This window comes from Filicampus tigris, chromosome 9, assembly GCF_054856515.1.
Source record: "Filicampus tigris isolate MCC_2025a chromosome 9, RoL_Ftig_1.0, whole genome shotgun sequence".
NCBI classification, from domain to species: domain Eukaryota; kingdom Metazoa; phylum Chordata; class Actinopteri; order Syngnathiformes; family Syngnathidae; genus Filicampus; species Filicampus tigris.
The window spans coordinates 5,206,557-5,225,836 of record NC_141225.1 but is presented as its reverse complement, the minus strand read 5'-3'; the positions used below and the strand labels follow the sequence as shown (position 1 = coordinate 5,225,836).

The following is a 19,280-nucleotide window of genomic DNA, read 5'->3' as shown; positions in this document are numbered from 1 at the left end:
ATATTACCACTTCCAATTGTAAAATAAGAACTATTGTTGATCATATAAAATGAACTGTATTCCCACATTATGACATTTTTTTTTTCAAATGTCGGATTTAAGTCTCTTTCTGAGACCGTTTTGCAAGTAAAATGGCAACTTTCTTGTCGTTAAAGGGGAAATCAACCCAAACATATTTTCTAAAACATATGTATAAACGTATGTTCCCAGCAGGCCCACTAGTTGCAACAAAGCATTCTGATAAATATTGCGCTTGTGGAATAAAAGTTAATCCACCCGTTTTTAGCCATCTCTGGGGACGGCCATTTTGTCACTTCTGTCAACTGAAAATTACATAACAGATGCTCAGGGCTAAGGTAACAACCAATCACGGCTCAGCTTCAGAAAACAGGTCAGCCATTATTGGTCGTTACCTGAGCCCTGAGTAGCTGTGATGTCATTTTCAGTTGACAGCCGTGACAAAATGGCCGCCCCCAAAGATGGCTAAAAACGAGTGGATTATCTCTTATTCCACACAGTTGTGGGATGGAAGTAGTAAGTAGTCTTTTCCCGGCCAATCCTATGGGCATCCCTCATTTGTATCAAAATCAGGGCAGCGCAGAACGCCTTAGTACGCTATGCTCTTCATTGCGGAAACAGAAATAGAGGGGTCCGTGCATGACGTTGGCAGATAAACTGCAAGCTCTCCCCTTACGGATGATGGAGTCCGCCAAGCATGTGACATGGGCAATTGGAGACCGCGATTGTGCATCTATGCGTGCATCTTTTAATATTACAAGTCTATCTAAAATTACTTCTTTATGCCTATAATATTTTGACTTGGTAGATTCTGATTTTCTCACAACATTATCTTTTATTCCTTCTTTCTCATATTGTACATTTTATTCAAGACTATTCCAACCTTATTGTAATGAAGGGTTATGATTTTCTTGTAAAAGTGGCTTTATTATGGTAAACGTTTGAAGAGTGATTTTCGCCAGCTATTCTGACAGGTGATATTAATTTTCCATTACGTCTCATGTTTAGGCTGCTGGAACCTCCAGCCCTGCATTTTGATTGTGCAGTGAGTGTATTGATGTTTATCCCTCCTTCAAACCACCTCAATGAAAAACATTTTCAAAGCTGCTGGCACCAAATCAATATTCTGTCCTCCATTTTCATTTCATTCCAAGCTGCTCACAATCATTGGAACGCTGTAATTAACCATTCAGATTTTACCATTGACGGGTCCTTGTGGATTGGGTCATGTATGGGCTCTTAACACACATCATCAGGTTTCGGTCTGTATCACACTCCATAAAAAAATGTGCCGCAGCTGCACAATGCAGCTCATGAGGAGGTCAGGTTGGATTTTTGTTTTAAGTAAATGCGATCTTATACTGAAATATCAAAGCGGATGAATGCGATATTTTTAGTCGCTTTATTCAAAAGACAGAAGATTTGAAGAAAAAAAATGCTGTGACACTGGCAGTCAAGGAGGTGTATCTATTGTTAGGCTTTTAGACAAGGAAACAAAAGGAAGTACGCTTTTGACATGTCAGCATGTCAAGATAGAATACAAGATATTGAGTAATCATTTTATTCTCTAAAAGATGAAAAAAATGTGATATTTATGAAGGTTCACACACAGGAGAGCTCAGTGGAGACAAAAGTTCACATTTGAACAATAAATAATCATTCTGGTTCCACAATGGGCATTTTTTGCCTCAGTGTTGCAAAAGATGTGCAAATACGGTTAATAAATCTTTGCAAGATTTGCAAAATGGGGACCGAAGTCAAATGTCAAGTCTGATAACAGGAACCTGGTTTCATGTCCACAAACAGATTTGGCAAATGAGTACATGATTGAAATGATTCGACTATATGGTGAAGTAGCCGCTAACAAATTGAACACTTGTGTATGCATTGAATCAGTGAGCCTGTTGGGAGGGAGGGGCACACACTCACATCCTTATCAAAAGTGCGGCTTTTCCATTTTCTTTCAATTGCTGTTTCATTTGCTGAATGCAGTCCTGTCAACACACGCACAGACCCGGACGCACACACACACACACACACACACACAAAATAGGTTTGGTAAGCGGGCTGGGAGCCAGCAGCAGTGATGATTTCCCGTGGGAGCTAGCCACCGTGAGCGTAGGGAGGGCAGGCTGCTGCACAGCCACAGGTAGGCCAGCAGGGCACCGCTGAGCGAGCTGCGAGGCAACAGCTGCCCACCGAGGGGGGAGCATGGGGGGTTGCGCGGTCAGGCCACAGAATGGATGGCTCAGGTGGGTTGGATGCGCACCCTTTGATAAATTTGCCATGGCACTAAATTCCTATTGCTCACGCTCTGCCTCTCGCCACTAGCCTCTTACCAAACTGCACTTTCAAGTTAATAAAGTAACATTCAAACATTTACTGTAAGCCTCATTTCCATCAGCACTATATTTCACTTCAGTGTCCACAGGTGAGTGTTGGGTGTTACATTTCAAACTCGTGGTTCTGGGTTTCCACTTTGGCACTGTCAATATCCCGCCTCTGTTACGCCTCTAGTACAAACTTCAAAGCCAGCAAATTTGGGGTATGTTTTGTTACCCCCAGCCCATGTCATGGTACCTTTGACACAGAACAATAACCGAGAAAAAAAAAACGCAGGAAAGGAATGGCTTTTTCAGACAGTGTTAAATGCGGCAAGTGCTGACCAACCACTGTTATTCAAGATTCTACAGGATTATTACACGTATGCACAGCAAAAACCCAACGGTAGCACTGAGAAAAGGAATTCTCACTTTGCTAGTCTGCCTCCACTTATACAAAGAATATTTTTTTTAAAAAAAGCAATTAAAAAAAATATGACAATTTAAAAAACAAAAAATCAAAAAGGACAGTGAATGGTATTCCAGCTCGACAGTATACATTAGAAATGGGTATCGGTAAGATTTTATCGATACTCCTACGCTTAACAATACTGCTTATCGATCCAGTGCCTTCACTGTATTCTCATCGGTACTTTTTTTCTTCAGAAAAACACAACATTCAGTACTTCCATGCTCATACTCTGCATTATAGATACATTAGTGACTATATCACATGTGTAGTATGTGTAGGAAGGAACATTTTGGAAACTATCTGTCAAAAGATTGCGACTGCATTTGTCGTCACATAAACGTTTATGCAATGCCCGCACTGACAGCTGTATTTCTCTTCCCGTCTTTGTTAAGGACCGTCTACAAAATACATATTCGAGGGTCACATATATGGCACAAATCACCATATATCAAATAAAAGATTTTATATATTGCTTTCTTTCATCCTGACTGCTGTGGTATGGTAGCTGAAAATTGTACACTTTTGCATACTACACATCAAACTGCTGATACCTCTCATTATGGAGGAACTGGATGAAATAAATTGTCAAACATTTTCACCATAAATCTATTTCAACACCTTTCATCATTTGTTATGTAATCTGATGATATCTGCTATCGTTACAGTTTAAAATATAAACATTAGCTGGTTGTTGAGAAATGCTGTCTATCCATAATTGTTCTGTCAAGCAAGAGCAGATTTACAGTACTTTTGGCAAAATATCATCAAATTATCGTTATTGATTTTTTTACTTTAATATAGAGATATCTATTTACTTTTACTATTTACTATTTATTTTGAAGTTTTAATTACATGCTGGAGAGCCTTCCTGTCCTGTATGATAAAGTTCCCAAGCTGCCATGGTCGGAAAATTGTCATGTTTATCGTATTTACAGCTATCACCATAGCACCAAGGCATCCAGTGGTGGAACTGGAAGCCTGATCAGGGTTGGCCTGATCCAAACTGTGGCAAACTGAACTGAACATTGGGTGGAATCAAGGCTTTTATGATCTTAAAAATATCAGATATTGGAGGTTTTCCCCTTTTTGCAGCTCTAAAATCTTCTTTTTCTTGGAAAGCATGAACTTTTTGTCCAATCATCCAAAAGAAGATTCATTCTCCCAAAGGTGTCCGATATGGTTGAGGTCAAGGCTTTTGACTTGTTCCTTATCAAACCTATTCAAGCATGCCTTTAAGGACCTTGGTTTCAGAAAAAGGATATTCCATGAAGTTGCAAGCAGACAATTTGTCTGGAATATCTTCTGAGGTAAGATGCAGGGGCGAACTGAATTATCTAGTCTAATGCCTGATTAATTCACTGATTGGTGTAGGTTTTGCGTGGAAACAAGCTACCATACACATATTGTAATTCTGTCCAACAACATCTGATTTTCCTAATCCCTAGTATATGCATAACGAATTTGAACATCTGAACCACTTTTTGTGATGTTATTTGAGAGACACTACACATGATGAGAGAAAAAAAAATGTTGCTTCATAATTCGCAAACTGATCTGTTTCATAATCATAGAGGCCATCGCTTGGCCAAACCCAGTGTTGAGTATCTGTGATTGCAACTATGGAACTTGTTTAACATTTAAAAATGGCCTGATTGTTCTGAGATCAGATCAGTGAGGAAAATTCAATTTTAATGCACTCAACACCACAATTAATTATGAAACTCTTTATGAGATGTCAGACAATCAGGTCTTTGTTGAATTTGATCACAAGTAGGGGAAACGTCTCAAATTTAGCCTGGTTAGTGCCTTATGTGTGCCCCGCTTAAGACAAACCACAGAAGTGCCACAGCACAGTGAAATATGCTGTTTTTTTTCCATCTGGTTTACTATCTGTCAGAAACATAAAAGTCTCACAATGTTTGTTTTTTTTGTCCCGCCTTGCAGGCCAACAGTCTTGCTTCCTATTTGCCTGTGGACGTCTACACAACTGCAGAAACCAGCACGGTTGACAACCTTGGTCCAATAAAAAGAGATTGTGGTGAATTCCCTACCCTTGGTGTGCGATGAGCGGGTGATGGATGAGGAGACATTCCAGAAGATCAGAATGGAATGAGTGCCATCACCTTAACGACTTCTTACGTAATATTCTACTACTTGGCCACTACTTGGATCGCATGGATATGGGGAAGTAACACCTATGCGGCACATTCAAGTTGGATTTCCAATTTGGGCGAGGGAAGAGGATGTAATTAAATGACAAAGGAATTAAATTGAAGGGAGGCAGAGGGCAAGCTTGTAACGCCGTCGCCACGCTTGGCTGGACAAACGGGAGTCGATAGAGCAAATCTGTTCCTGCTCAGGTGTGCTGAATTATTAAAGACATGGCCAGAGGAGATGCCAACCAACCTCAAAAGTACGAGCCTCCTAACATAATATTTGGTCGGCTTTCCAGGACGAAGCTAATGCCCAAGTCCTGCATGGAATTCTGATAAAACTGTTTCACTGACTTGCCCAACCAAGACGGGGGCAAGAGAAGGCTATGGCCTGACAAAATGAAGCTCCTCCCCTCACTCCAAATAGGTGAGTTTGTCAGTGAAAAACGGAGGATAGGTTCTAAAAACAATTTGTAAAAAAAATGATGAAAAAATATGTGGGGGAACACTGTAGTTGAAATGTATGTAAAGGCCTAGACAGACCAAAACAACGTTGGCCAACAGTGACAGACTGTGGCGTCCGGCCGGCTGTCGGCACGTCACGCCGGAAAAATACACTGCAACGACAGACAGTGAAGCTGACCATTAAAGTACCTTCTGCGCATGTGTGAGATGTAATACCCTTCCATACCATCGGCGGCGGTAGTCACTATTTCTCATTGTTAGAAAAATCTAACCGGAATGCTGTTGGCGGGGGGCGGATTATAAAAACGTAAACAATGCATTCAGCTATATTCTTCGCTCACGATGAACTCCCACGCGAAGCAAAACCCTCACGTTCTTGACACGGTATTGTGAAATAGTTAAATTGTCAACCCTCGCTCTTGTACTTGTAAGAAGATTAAGGCAGCGAAGGCGTGCTCACTGTTTATCCGCATTTGTCACTTCCCGTTGGTGCTCTGAGCGCTGATTTGCTAGCTAACAGCCAATCAGAGTGACCAAATGTCACGACTGGCGACGCCGATTCAACATGCGTAAACCCCCCGCAGATGCTCACCGACGAGTTTACGATACTACGACGGTGGTCACCACACCAATCAGACGGCGCATTCAAGACGCCACGGCGCTTCGCGAGCTCCGACGCCGATTTGGTCTATCTAGGCCTTATGAGTGCCTTAAGCTTTCGTAAATGCTCACGAGTCCAGAGCGATACATTATTTCTCCGATGAGTAAGGTGAACATGTAGGCCAAAGGAGAAGATTTGCAAAATGGGGAACAGGGCATATCAACAATTTATGATTTAAAAGATTTAAAATCCATGTCAAAAGGCTCAGCCTGCTAAATGTTTCATGATGACTGAAACACTCCAGTTTTTTTGTTATTTTGGTGATAGAAGAGCTTGGTAAAATGCAGAATAACCCGTGCGGTTCTTAAAGAGGGAACTACTTTATGCCTGGGAACAAGGTTTGTCACACGGTAGACTAAATGATGAATGGATTTGTATGTGAAAACACTTCTGGGCCATAAATTAAACAAGCAAATGAAACAGTAAGTACGGCTGTAACTGAGCGGGCCTTTTTGTGCCATATTCTTACGCCGTTATGCAAAGTAGTTCATTGCATGCCGTTCGTAACCTCAAAATATCATTCAGTTGTCCCAACCAATCCAGGCTAAACTTAGCTCCTTCCTGAAATACAAAGTGATGTATCACGTCAACATACGTCGTTAACGCCAATTCCTATTTGGACAGGGCTTTGGCGCAAAAAGGTGAATTTGTGAATAGCGAACCGTAAATATGCGTGGGATGTCAGTACCCTCGTAAAGCGAGGACCCCCTTTCATGAAAAATCAACATGTTAATCAAGGCCGATAACAGGTATTTTACTCGAGGCCCACAGTGTATGAAAGAATAATCCCATGATGTTATTGACAGGACAATAAGTGCACTTTGAAATGTCAGTTTAGCAGCCAACATCGCTCGGACGCCGCACATAACAGGAAGTGACATCAATCAAGATAAATACTCATGAAAGGCTGCTGATGGGAATACTGATCCGATGCACTGGACTAATGAGCAGGAGGTGCGGGAGTGGATGTGTGTGTGCGTGTGTGTATGCAGGGGTGGGGGGATTAGTGCACGACAATAAAAGACAGTGAAGGGAAACGGCGTTAATGTGGAAGAACATGGAGGCTGTAAAAAGACGGGGCGGAGGGCTTATGGAATGACGTCTGAGCGCTCAGCTAGAAGATTATTTCAACAATTGGACATTATGGAGCAAATATAATATTTTAAGGCTGTCATATCTTTGGGCATTATGACAATGTGAGAGCGGATTTAGATGCTGTTAACATACACTTACTGGACACATCATTAGGTACAGTTAGACAGTCTACAACGACATCCAATATGTTAATTTAGAGATATGTTATATTTTGTACATAAAGGGGCAACGCAGTGGACCTCCAATAATCATGGGGAATGGGCACCAAGCCGGCCGAAAAACGGGGAAAATGGACGGAAATAGGGGAACCCCCGTGACCTGACCACATTAAAAAAATATTGAACAATAATTGGGATTAAAAAAAATCTGTGAATATACAAATCCGTGAGTGTGTAGGATGTTCACTGTATCTGATTCATTACTATATGTGATAGATAAATAAAAACAAAATACAAGAAGAAAAGATACTGCAATGTAGATGGAATATGAAAAAATACAATTAATATTTAATGATAGAATAAAATGGAATTACCAAATATTTATTTTATTGAGATGCAAATGATTAGGCCATTTATGTAAAAATAAAACCTAACTACAGTGGAACGCCGGTGCTGGTTTTTACGTACAATTTGAGTTCATAAAAAAAATAAAAGATTTAAGGTGTTTGTTATTTATTAAAATTTAGTGTCTTTTTGATTAAGAGAATGAACGGTTAATGTCGGTGCAATCACGTCACATAGCCATCCCCGCATACTGTCGCGAGGCGGAAGTTCCACCTAACGTATAATCCATTCACTCAATCACAGATCCCAGAAGTGGCCCCGTTAAACGAATGAATGAGTGTTGACAGACACGTTGACCTTTTCCCAAAGATGTAAATAAAGCACGAAACAATCAGAATGGCCCTTAAGAAAAGGGAAACTGCTAAAGGGAGTGCTATTGGAAGCGTTATCATACAGGAGGAGAAAGATCTTTGCTCTTCTCCTCGCGTTTTGTAACCAGGCTACGCATGTGTTGTTCTTGTGATTTTTATTCGACAGACAAATGAGAAAGCACTCGCAGGTGATCGTGTGAGCGAGGCAATTAAAACATTATGAAAATGATCAAAAGGACCGTGTAGCGAATTAATCTTTTAAATGACAATGTGACATCGCACCTAATGATTTTTTTTTTTTTTTTTTTTTTTACGGAAAAAGGGAAGCTCCCCTGAAATGGTATGCCAAAATAAAACAATGAATTAGAAAAGAAACAGAAATGATAAGAAACACTTGAATCTGATTTTCTCCATGTCATTACGAAAGAAGATTATTTTTCATTGGAGAAGCCGTAGACCCCTTCCCCTTTCCCCCTCCTCTGGTAAAGTTCATGAGCAATACATAGTTATCATGCTTTGTAAGTTTTTTATTTCTTTATAATAGTGGGTTTTCACTTATTTCCATATTGATTATATCTATTTTTAACCACACATAGGTTAAAAAAAGGTAAGTATAACTTAATTGTGGGTCTGGAATGGATTCATTGCATTTCCATTCATTTCAAAGGGAAATAATACCTCAATTTATGAACCTTTCAAGTTACAAAACAGGCTCACGGAACCAATTAAATATACAACTAGAGCTTCCACTGTATATAAAATAAAAATACAAAAATCCTTAAATAATAATTGAATTGTGTTAATAGTTATTAAATAATGACAATATCATTATAACTACACTATGTTTAATTTTGTTATATCTATTGAAATGTACAAACTGTAGTTATCCACCAAATATTTTTTTAACATATAACCTAAACACTAAATAATAATTAAAAATTAAAAAATAACAATAATAATAATAATAATGTAATTAAAAAATAACATTTTATGCATGATATTATAAACTATAAACTGAAATATTGGATGCAAATATTTTTACTAAAATACAATTCTACACAGCATATCGTCACTGTCCTGTGAATTTTGAAAAAAAAAAAAATGTTCAAATTTTTTACGTGACATCGCATTAACGTGAAAATTAAAACATCTTCCAAAATTGGACATTGGATATTGGACACGTGTTTTTCACAGGACAGCAACAACATTTTTTTTCAATAATTATCATGCAATATAACAATATGATTATAATATTATATATTGAAATATTATGAACATATACCCGTACATAAAATCCATCCATTTATTATCTGAGCCGTTTATTCTCACGAGGTAAAAAATATTATGCACACACATGTAATTATATAATGTATTTTTTTTATTTGACTTTTTATTTAATAATTAATAATACATAATAATAATTGATAAAATACTAGTAAACATTTTGTATCAATTTAATTTGTGTGACATCAGAGACCAAAGATTTCAGTGCCCGACATGTGCACTATATATACTTCTTAAATTGTCACTTTTGTTTTTGTGTTTTCAAATGCACATCCAACTGCAAAGAGATTTCAGCTACATCTAAAAAAAACATGAAATGCAGTGAACATAAATTAATTAGTTGAATGTAGTCAATTTAATCCAAAACTGTAACTAGTATCATTGATTTGAAGTAGGTGTTTGGTCGCCCAAAATATGCAAGTTTGTTATATGCTGCAAATCACAGGCCAGTTTGCTCGTGAACTTGCCTGACCTCCAGACGGCTCCCTCATGTCGCAGGACAAGCAATCTGCTAATCTCGCCTTTCACACTGCGACACAAAGAAAATCTCCCATCTCCCTCTCCCCTCCTTGCTCAGCCCTCCTCCCGAGGGGAGCTGATGATGAGGGAGATGGAGAGCGGAGAGCCGAGTGAGAAATGGAGAGGGAAGCTGATCGGCTGTGGAAAGCGAGTGAGAGTAAACCGCGACAGGCTGCCTTAATGAATAGCCACTCGTGGTGATGGAGAGATTGGTGGTGGAATGCTCCGTTGATTGTTGGAGCCGCAAAAGTGAGCAGGCATGCTAATTAATGTACTGGCAGGGTTGGGATGTAAGGAGCTGCACCTAGGCTGTAGGGGCCCGAGGAGAACCACCCAAATTTGTCCCCCAGATTCTACCGGCAGGATTTACACCGGGGGGGGGGGGTAAAATCTTTTTATAAAGTGTATATATATATATATATATATATATATATATATATATATATATCAAATCTTTTTATAAAGTGTATATATATATATATATAAAATTGGTAAAAATTAATTGATCGTAATTAATCGCAATTTGAACTATCTCCAAAATATGCCATATATTTCAAGACTCAATAGGATTTACAGTAAAGTAACTGGCTGGTGTCCCAGACAGGAATGTCTAAAGGTATCACTGGGTTCACGGTGAGGACCATGGCGGTGGCGTGAAAGTGTTGCGGCCCGTGAGAAGTGACGTGACGAGGAAGGAAAGCATCATGGGGGCGCTGATGAAGCACCTGAGCAGACATGATGGGTCAAAGGTGGCGGAAAAACTGTCAAGCTGTCAACATCGGAGAAAACCGGGAGCATTTCCAAACCAAGTTCTGCCAGCCCTTCGTTATGCACCTTGTTATCTCGCTTTGCCACCGTGGCTAAAAATGCGAACAAAGTCCCTGAGAAGCAAACTCCTTCCTGACAGAAATTGTGCTGGATAATGTGACGGTGACTCATTAGTGAGTGACATTTAAGATGCGACACAGTAACACAAACCGGGGATTTAGAATGCCAACTGAAAATGATTGACGGCTTGTAAACTAGCGGAGATTTTATTTTTCTTGTCCACGGTTGCTCCACAGAGTTTTCAATTTCTTCTATCAAAAATTACATAGGGGTTGTAGATTTTCTTTGCATCAAAAATAAAACATTTTGAATTGTTTTCAGATAACGGATCAGGGATATTTTGTTTGTATTTATTTTGCACTAATTGTGAGAATACAGACTAATAATAATACAGTACAACTCTAACATTAAAGTAACATTAAATGAGACCCAGTTAATTTAAACATACTGAAAAAGTACTTTGTAGTTAAATCAATATTTTTGTACTTGTTACTCTCGTTAGCCAGTTAGCATTTTCGTCAGCTTTGTTGTTCGGTATTCAGCATGTTAGTTAGCCTTTTTTGATCGCTACCTACTTATCTGGTTAGATATCATGTTTATGAACTTTTTCTAATTTATTTTTAGCTCATTTGTTTGGTAGGTAGTTAGCTTGTTAATACCCTTGTTTGTTGGAGTTTCCTTTGTTGGCTAGTTTGCTGGCTTGTTCATTACAGTACTTGGACTAATCTGTTCATTTGACTGTTTGTTGCTAGTAAGATAGACTATGCACAAACTAGTATGTGTCAAATAGGCACGTTTAGGTTTTAGCATTGGCCGGCTGTTTGCTCATTCAGGTGTAATTAAATAGTGCCCATGTGTGTGCGCTATGTTCTTGCGATACCTTGACGGGTTTCTTGCGGGACGACTCAGCCTCATTATTCTCTGCCTCCTCGTGCTCCTTGCTCCCTTGTGGCAGGTTGGAGTAGTTGGCCAGGCTGCTGAGCAGAGAAGACACCATAGGACTGGTGTCCATTTCCTCCTGTACACACACAAAACAACACAACATTGATAAACACAGCCTTGAGGTTAAAGTAGGCATTTATGGATGTTTGTATTACATATCGCACACATTGATAAACATAGTCAATGTCATACATGTTAATATATGCACCACACGTTGGCCATATTTACTATGACATTATAGTTCTCAAAAATGTAAAAAATGTGATTACACCATGTTAAACAGTATATTGTTTTATTTGAGGTGGGGACATTTGAGTTGCTGGCAATAAAATGAGTGTAAAGTGTTTTGGGATGATCTTGCAGTTCTTCACTATTCGTGGCAAGGCTCGGTATCGACAGCCCGTGAATATTAGGGGTTTTCCGCATATGGGTAATTTTATTCCTAAAACACATTTGGCCTCCCAATCTAAATGGACAGCATCTGCATTAAACACTGCCTTTCCTCTGTGCTCAAATGTCACATGGCTGTGACCATTTCAGTATATTTGTGCAGAGGTTTGTAACCAATTGCCTCCTTTTCACGTTGATCCCTGCACTCGTGTGAGATTAGCTTGCATTAACCCGACGCTCCCACGTGGCCTTCACGCCGTTGTTGCCGACATCGATCGCCCGTCAGCCAGGGCCGCTGCTCAAAATGTGAGAAGGATACTTTGCGCTAACACGCGGGATAACAGTGGGACTTTGTGCAGGTACCTCAAACAGGGCCATGTTCTTGCCATCGTACTGCTGGCTCTTCTCCGCTGCCGCATCGCTGCTGTTGATAAAGGGGCTGCTCTCCTTGGGGTTATTGTCACCTGCAAAGACAGAAGAAATCAGGAAGTCAAACACACACGACAGACGAGTGACGTTGTTTAAAGGATGCCCACCGGGAAATAGGTGAGGATGCCAAAGTGGCCACAGTTGGACTTTAGAGGGAAAATGAGCGCAGCTAATGAAGTGTGCATTGGCAATATGCTCAGTGTTACACAGTGCATTCAATGCACAGGACCCAACTGCAGCACCACAATCAGCCACTTGAAAGGAGGCACTATCAAACAGGGTGGCCAGTAAATCATTTTTACAATTTAAAAAGTTATTCCAAAAGCAATTGATGAGACTTGTTAATCATACCTGCTCTGTATAACCAGTGATTATCAAAGTTTGACCAAAATGCATTTGTATATTTACAAATGAAGTTAGTTATGTTAAATTAGTTCCTAAAAATGGCTACTCTTTGGAAAAAGGCACAATGTGTACCTTGGTTTATTAAACAAAACATCAGATACCAAAACTCAGAGGAAATAAGGCGAGTGAGAGAGGACTAAATAATAGAATGAGAAAGGAAGGAAGGAAAGAAGGAAGGAGGGAAGGAACGAAAAATGGGAGGAAGGATGTGCTTGTGGAAAAAGGGAATAAAGAAATTACTTAGGAAAGAAGAAAGTATGAACAGAGGATGGAAGCAAAGATGGAAGGAGGTGGGAAGGAAGGAAAGGAGTAAAGGAAGCAAAGCAGAAAGCAAAGAGGAAAGGAATATGGGAAGGAAAGAAGGGAGGAAAGAGGGGAGGAAGGATGGTCATGAGGAAAAAAGGAATGACTTAGGAAGGAAGCAACAAATGAAGGTTGGAGGATAAAAAGGAAGAGAAGGACGCAAATAAGGAACAGAATTGGGAAGTAAGAAAGAAATGAATGAATGAATGAAGGAAGGGCACATGCAAAAGTTGGTTTCTGCGCCTCGGCCCTGGAGCACCTCCTCAGGGAGACAGCAGATTGCTCTCCCTCTGGCTCTCAGCCCTTAGTGCCGCGAGACCAGGTTATTTATAGCGGCGCCACGTTGACCATGTGGCGTGACGCCGGCCACGGCTAGACACAGACCAGCAAATGAGTCTCAGAGACGAGGACAAAAAAGCTCGAAGATATACATAAGTTACATGTTATCTCTATCTCAGCTGATTTAGCTAGCTAGTTAGCATGTTAGGTAGTTAGCTTGTTTGTTGGTACCTAAGGTAGGTAGGTAGGTAGGTCGGCAATTTTATTATTAGATGGCTAGTTTGTCAGCTTGTTTGTTACATACTAGGGCATGTTCGGAAAAACGCTCACAGCGTTGCTGAAATGTGTGGTAGATCATTTTGACTCGGTCATGTCATAAGTAGCTCTCAGGCTGAAAAAGTGTGGGCACCCCTGCTCTAGAGTATGGACATCAGAGTGATTTATCGAATGCACTTTTAGTTGCCTTGTTCGTTAGCAAGTTAGCATTTTAATTAGCAAGTTTGTTATCTCGTTAGTGTTTTCCTTAGCTAGCTTGTTTATTAGCTGGGCTGTTAGGTCGGTACCTATCTTGTTTTCTATCTTGATTGTAACTTAGATTTTTAAGTTTTCTTTGCATAGCTCATTCTGGTTGAAGGGAACTGATGCATTGTGTTGGTGCTTTATGATCCTCTCTGCTTTAAGTGCTATGCCACCAATTTGGGGCATCTAGACACAATTATATACCACCTTTCCCCATCGAGAATCCCTGAGGTTGTACCGTATGACCACAGCACTAACGTGAAGCGTTAACGGTTGGCTCATTTCATGTCATCACTCTGATAATGTGCAACATTTCCCCTTGACGGTAGACTGGCATTTCTGTATTAAGGAAGTCGGCAATCCAGTAAAGTAAGGCATCGCTTCTGGCCATAAATTAGGCCATTCATGAGAGATAAGAGCCAACTTATTTTTATGTAAATAATTTTGCAAAAGTTGCCATGATAATCAACCTTTGCTTGTTGTTTTTCGCAATTTGCAATTCTTTAAAGATCAAAGCTAAGACCAAACAAGAGAGCTTGTGATCTGATGAAGGGACAAACAAATGATCTGATGCACACAATGCTGAGTACGTGAAGGTCGGATGCCCCGAAAGAACGCGTTTCTTCACAGTTCATTTCTTCCTGCTCCCTCACAATTAAACTCCATCGTTGCACAAATGATGGACGGCCCGTTTCAGGAAACATGACACAGCTCAAGAACAACTCGCCTCCCCTTGAGCGCCTTATTGTGCTGCAATCTGATGGGAGGCGTCCAACAGCAGCTCACACTGTCAAAGCCTCTCGCTATCGATGGTCCAAATCCACAGCTTTGAGGCTCACTGCGCATGGGATCCTCTTACGTAACCAAAAAAAAAAAAACCCACAGAAACCCCAATGCAAACGTATTTTGGAATACAATTTGTCCATTTCTCTAGTTTGGGCCGATATCAGATGTCTTTTGGTGAGAGAGTCGTGGTACTTTCTAGAATATCTGTCAAAAATCTCTTCTGAAATCTGTCAGGGTTGAAAATCATAGTTAATGGAATGCAACTTGTAGAGCGCTTTATCTACAACATACGATGTCCAAAGCGCTTTACAAAGCCTCCCAGTCATGCAAACATTCATACACCAATGGGAGGCTGCTGCCAAGCAGGGCGCTGCCAGGTAGTGATGGAACGAGCAACACTGGTGCATCAGCACTGTGCCAAGATCTCAAGTGTGAAACCCTGTATTGGTGCGTGTATCACTTTAACAAAAATTCATGTGACCAATACAGGAAGTGTGTCGTTCGGCTGTGCCGTGTCAAATTGTGTTTATAAGGAACCGAACTGTATCGACATGTTGTGGAGTTGTCGGATGGAGATTGAACACTTTGGCTAACAAAATGCCATACATAAGTTACATGTTATCTCTAAATTTTATTAGATACATTTATCATATATTACGTGCTCATTTGAGCCTTTACACATACAAGCAGATTTTGAACTCAGAAAACAAATGGAACAAATACAATATACAAAGATCACATGAATAAAAAAATTATATTATTTCACAAGCTAATGTTGGGTCAGCATGCAAATTGATTCTTATTTACATAATGTGACCTGCAATGATGTTTGATGTACAGCAGAGGTCAGTGTTGACTGACCAACACAGTATCAATACAGTGTCAACACAGCTCGTATACTGTGTCAATACACTCCATGAGGTATCATCAACCCATCACTACTGCCAGGTCCACAGGGCCCAAATTAAGGTTCAGTGTTTTGCTCAAGGACACTTCGACATGGTCACAAGGGATGGGAATCGAACATTCCGTCGTCATTTGCTGGATCTCTCACATTTAAAAAGTCATTTACATTAGGATATTAAAAATCGCTTCATGTACAGTGTTCAGCTAACTAATACATACTACAGCGGTGAGCCGAAATGAACTGCAGTGTACTCCTCATCCGTTCTCAAAACGTCGGACACTCTTGTGCGAAGGTGCCTTTGTTGGTTGTCATTGTTGTTGTGGGTGTGTTTACGATCTTCTGGGCAACCAGCCAAAGCGGATCACATTGTCCCCGACACGCCATCTACTCAATTTAGGGTTCACCTCCCAAACATGCTGACGACCACAACTTGTCCATTACTCTGTTTGTTACTCCGTCCATGTGACAGAGCTATATTTTGGGGTGCATTTTAGGAATTAACAGGGTTAATAAAGTTCAAATATTAGGACAAGTCAGACAAGACTACATGAATAGACTGGTGGAGTGAATAGAGTGATTGTTGGTCCACAAGTGCTTCCCTCACAAGTACTGTGTTTGCACATTTTGCGGCTCACAAGCCCAGTTCACAGTTCTCCTGTTCTTTGGACAGAGCCATAAGGGAGCACTTGTCCAGAAGTATTTGAATTTGCACTATCGATCTACGCACTGCGCTCGTGAAGAGACTGAAAAACTAACAATAACCATTATTATTGGAGTAGTTGGAGGGCGTAAAATTTTAATGCATCACATGGAGTGGCAAAATATTAGAACCACATATCAGTATGATGCAATGCAAGTGTACACAGCAAGTTTGATACAGTTCAGATTTTTTTTTGAAGATGTTACCGACTGATTTTTCTCACCAAAACAAAAAGACCCACCATCATCAAAAATGTCATTAATAATATAGTATTGCTAATGATACTATGAAACATTAAATATTGAAATGTAAGTAAAGGTGTTGTTAAAATGTTTTTAAAATCATCATGACTACTGATCAAGTCAATCAATTAAAAGGACTAAATAAAATAAAAATATTAGAAATAGCCTATATACTCCACATACATTTTACTTATAAAAGTAGAAATACAAAATTAATTTGGAAACAAAATACTTTAAAACAATTACAACGAAAGCCAAATTAATATTCAGTTTTCCAAGGGCTGCACGACTTTGGCAAATCATGCGAAATGAGACATCGGTGTTGAATATTGCGATATTTAACATGTTCCGAATAAAATGATTTTTTTATTATCTAATGAAAGAAAGAGATAAGGACAAATAAGGACACTCAGTGACTACATTTACACGCAGTCAATAAGCCTTTTAAAAGCTGGATATTGGCAATATTCACATTTTTAAAGGCCATTTACTGTAAACGCCCGCACAAACCCGAATATGCTCTTATTCAGGTTTTTAAAAACCTGACTAAGACCCCTGGGTTACCAGTTTTCTAACTCGGATATTGGATCATGTAAACTCGATAAATTTACCTCCTTCCAACGAGACATTGGTATGTGTTCTGCACATGCTCTATCCGCAAAGAATCTTGGTCTTTGTAATATAGGAAGTACTTGTAAGCATGCCATCCTCACCATAGCAAGCCTCCGTTTGTAATTTTTTTAATGGAGAACATCCTCATTATAATAATTATTATTATAAAACGTATGATCAAAATTGAGCAGTATTCGTTATATTAATAGCAGAGCTGTGCATCGCCTAACCGGCGCCGCGTTCTGTCCTGCATATTTTATCGACCCAACGTGGTCCCGGTCCACCCCTCGTCGGCGACAGCCAATTGGCATCGAAAACGTAATCTTCACGTCACAAGGAGTTCGCCGCACGTGCAGACACGCCGCCAAACAAAGAAAAAACATCAAACAAAAACAACAGACACACACATGCACAGCGTGGTGATCGGGGAAATGAAACAATATGGGGCACATTGCGTTTGTGCGACCGCAAGGTACGCAACAATGTTTTATTTTATTTTTTTTCCTTACTCGGCCGCGTGTCAGGAGTGCGGCGCCTGCGTGCGACGTGGTCACGTGGTACAGGTGAAGTCCATTCTCGATGTCGTTTGGCTGACTCGGGCCGACTGGGAACACGTGGGTCGACTAAATATGCAGACGGGAACTCGGTGGCGTTTAGGCGATGCCCAGCTCTGCTTAATACATCCCACGACATTTGATACGGCTGTTGTATTGTATCTCATCAAAAGAGAGATATTTGAAAATATGAGAGAGAAAGAACAAGATGGAAAGAAATGAAGTTGCATTTTCTGTCCATTATTCCTACGGTGCGTCGCCGAGTTCTGCTGCTAATTCTGTTCACAGGAGTACTCCAACACTGCAGTCTACCAGCGGAGAGGCTATAGGTCTCTTCCGACTCGCTTGTCTCGGCGGCTGCCGGTTGCGCGAGGTGAAGGATTAAGGTCACTTTAATCTAAATTCCAGTCAAATCGGGATTGAAAATATATTAACATGTACCCAGACTGATCCATGGGACATTCTGACAGCACAGCAAAGAGCTTTTTTTTGGGGATGTTAATCATAGCGGCGGATCACGAAGATATTTTGATGGAAAATGTTTTGAAAGGGGCAGCACGCTACTATAGTGGCTCGCATGGGTGCCTCACAGTTTTGACACTCTGGCTTCGAATCTCAGAGCTGGCCTTCCTGCTTTCTGTGCTTGCATGGGTTGGCTTCCTCCCAAATTCCAAAAACATGTCAGACTGCAACAAGACGCAAAATTGCCCAAAGGTGTGAATGTGAGTGTGAATGGTTGTGTGTCCTGTGATTAATTGGATGGCGACCAATCCAGGTTGTACCCTGCCTCTCGCCCAAAGTCAGCCGGGATAGGCTCCACCTCGCCCATGACCAACATGAGGACAACATCTGCTCATGCCTCTGGTTTCATAGGCCCCATTTTCGTAGACAGGCACACCTGCGCTTGGCTTAAAAGCTGTTGCATCTTCATTTTCATTTTTGGAAAGATGAACTTAGTTCATTTTTTTATATATGAACTATGAAATGAACTAGTTCAAAAAAGTGATGAAATGAACTTTTCCAACACTGCCAAAAACGTACTTCACGAATATAGGCGTCGGTGGCAGTAAGTAAGTTGTATTTCGGTTGATGAATAGAAACGTCCACGGCACCGATTGCGTTCAAATTAAACTGGCTCGCGTGTGGTAAATTCTTAATAAAACAGGCAATTTAAGCAGAAGACTTTCAGCTATTTTTTTCAGAACTGTAGTGTCTTCCAAAGCACTATAGATTGCACGTTGGCAAGGTTACAACACTGCTATTGACTGACGCATCCTCTCTATATGCTCTATATTTCCAACAAGATATGAAGGATGAAAGATTGTTGGGTGGGATTTATCTAACATCAAATCCTGCACAAGTGAATTACACACTTTGACAAGCACAAACAGCGTAATGTGGGGTGGAATAAAATAGCAACAGCACATGGTTACATGCCCACATCTGCCCACACACACACACGCAGTCATAAATAGACATTTTTTTCATTTCCTTGCTGCTTCCCAGCTGCTGTGGCGGCAAT

General features: G+C 40.3%; 1 protein-coding gene across 5 annotated transcripts in view; it reads right to left on the bottom strand.

The window, feature by feature from the left end:
• The window catches only part of slc12a5a (solute carrier family 12 member 5a), a 186,381-nt gene that overhangs the window by 46,361 nt on the left and 120,740 nt on the right, over positions 1 to 19,280 (bottom strand). For all 5 annotated transcript variants that reach the window (XM_086041461.1, XM_086041465.1, XM_086041460.1 and 2 more), the window contains exons 2-3: positions 12,386 to 12,486; positions 11,571 to 11,708 (exon numbers count right to left, since the gene is read on the bottom strand). In XM_086041461.1, the coding sequence (XP_085897587.1) occupies positions 11,571 to 11,708; positions 12,386 to 12,486 (239 nt within the window). The remainder of the gene's footprint in view (positions 1 to 11,570; positions 11,709 to 12,385; positions 12,487 to 19,280) is intronic.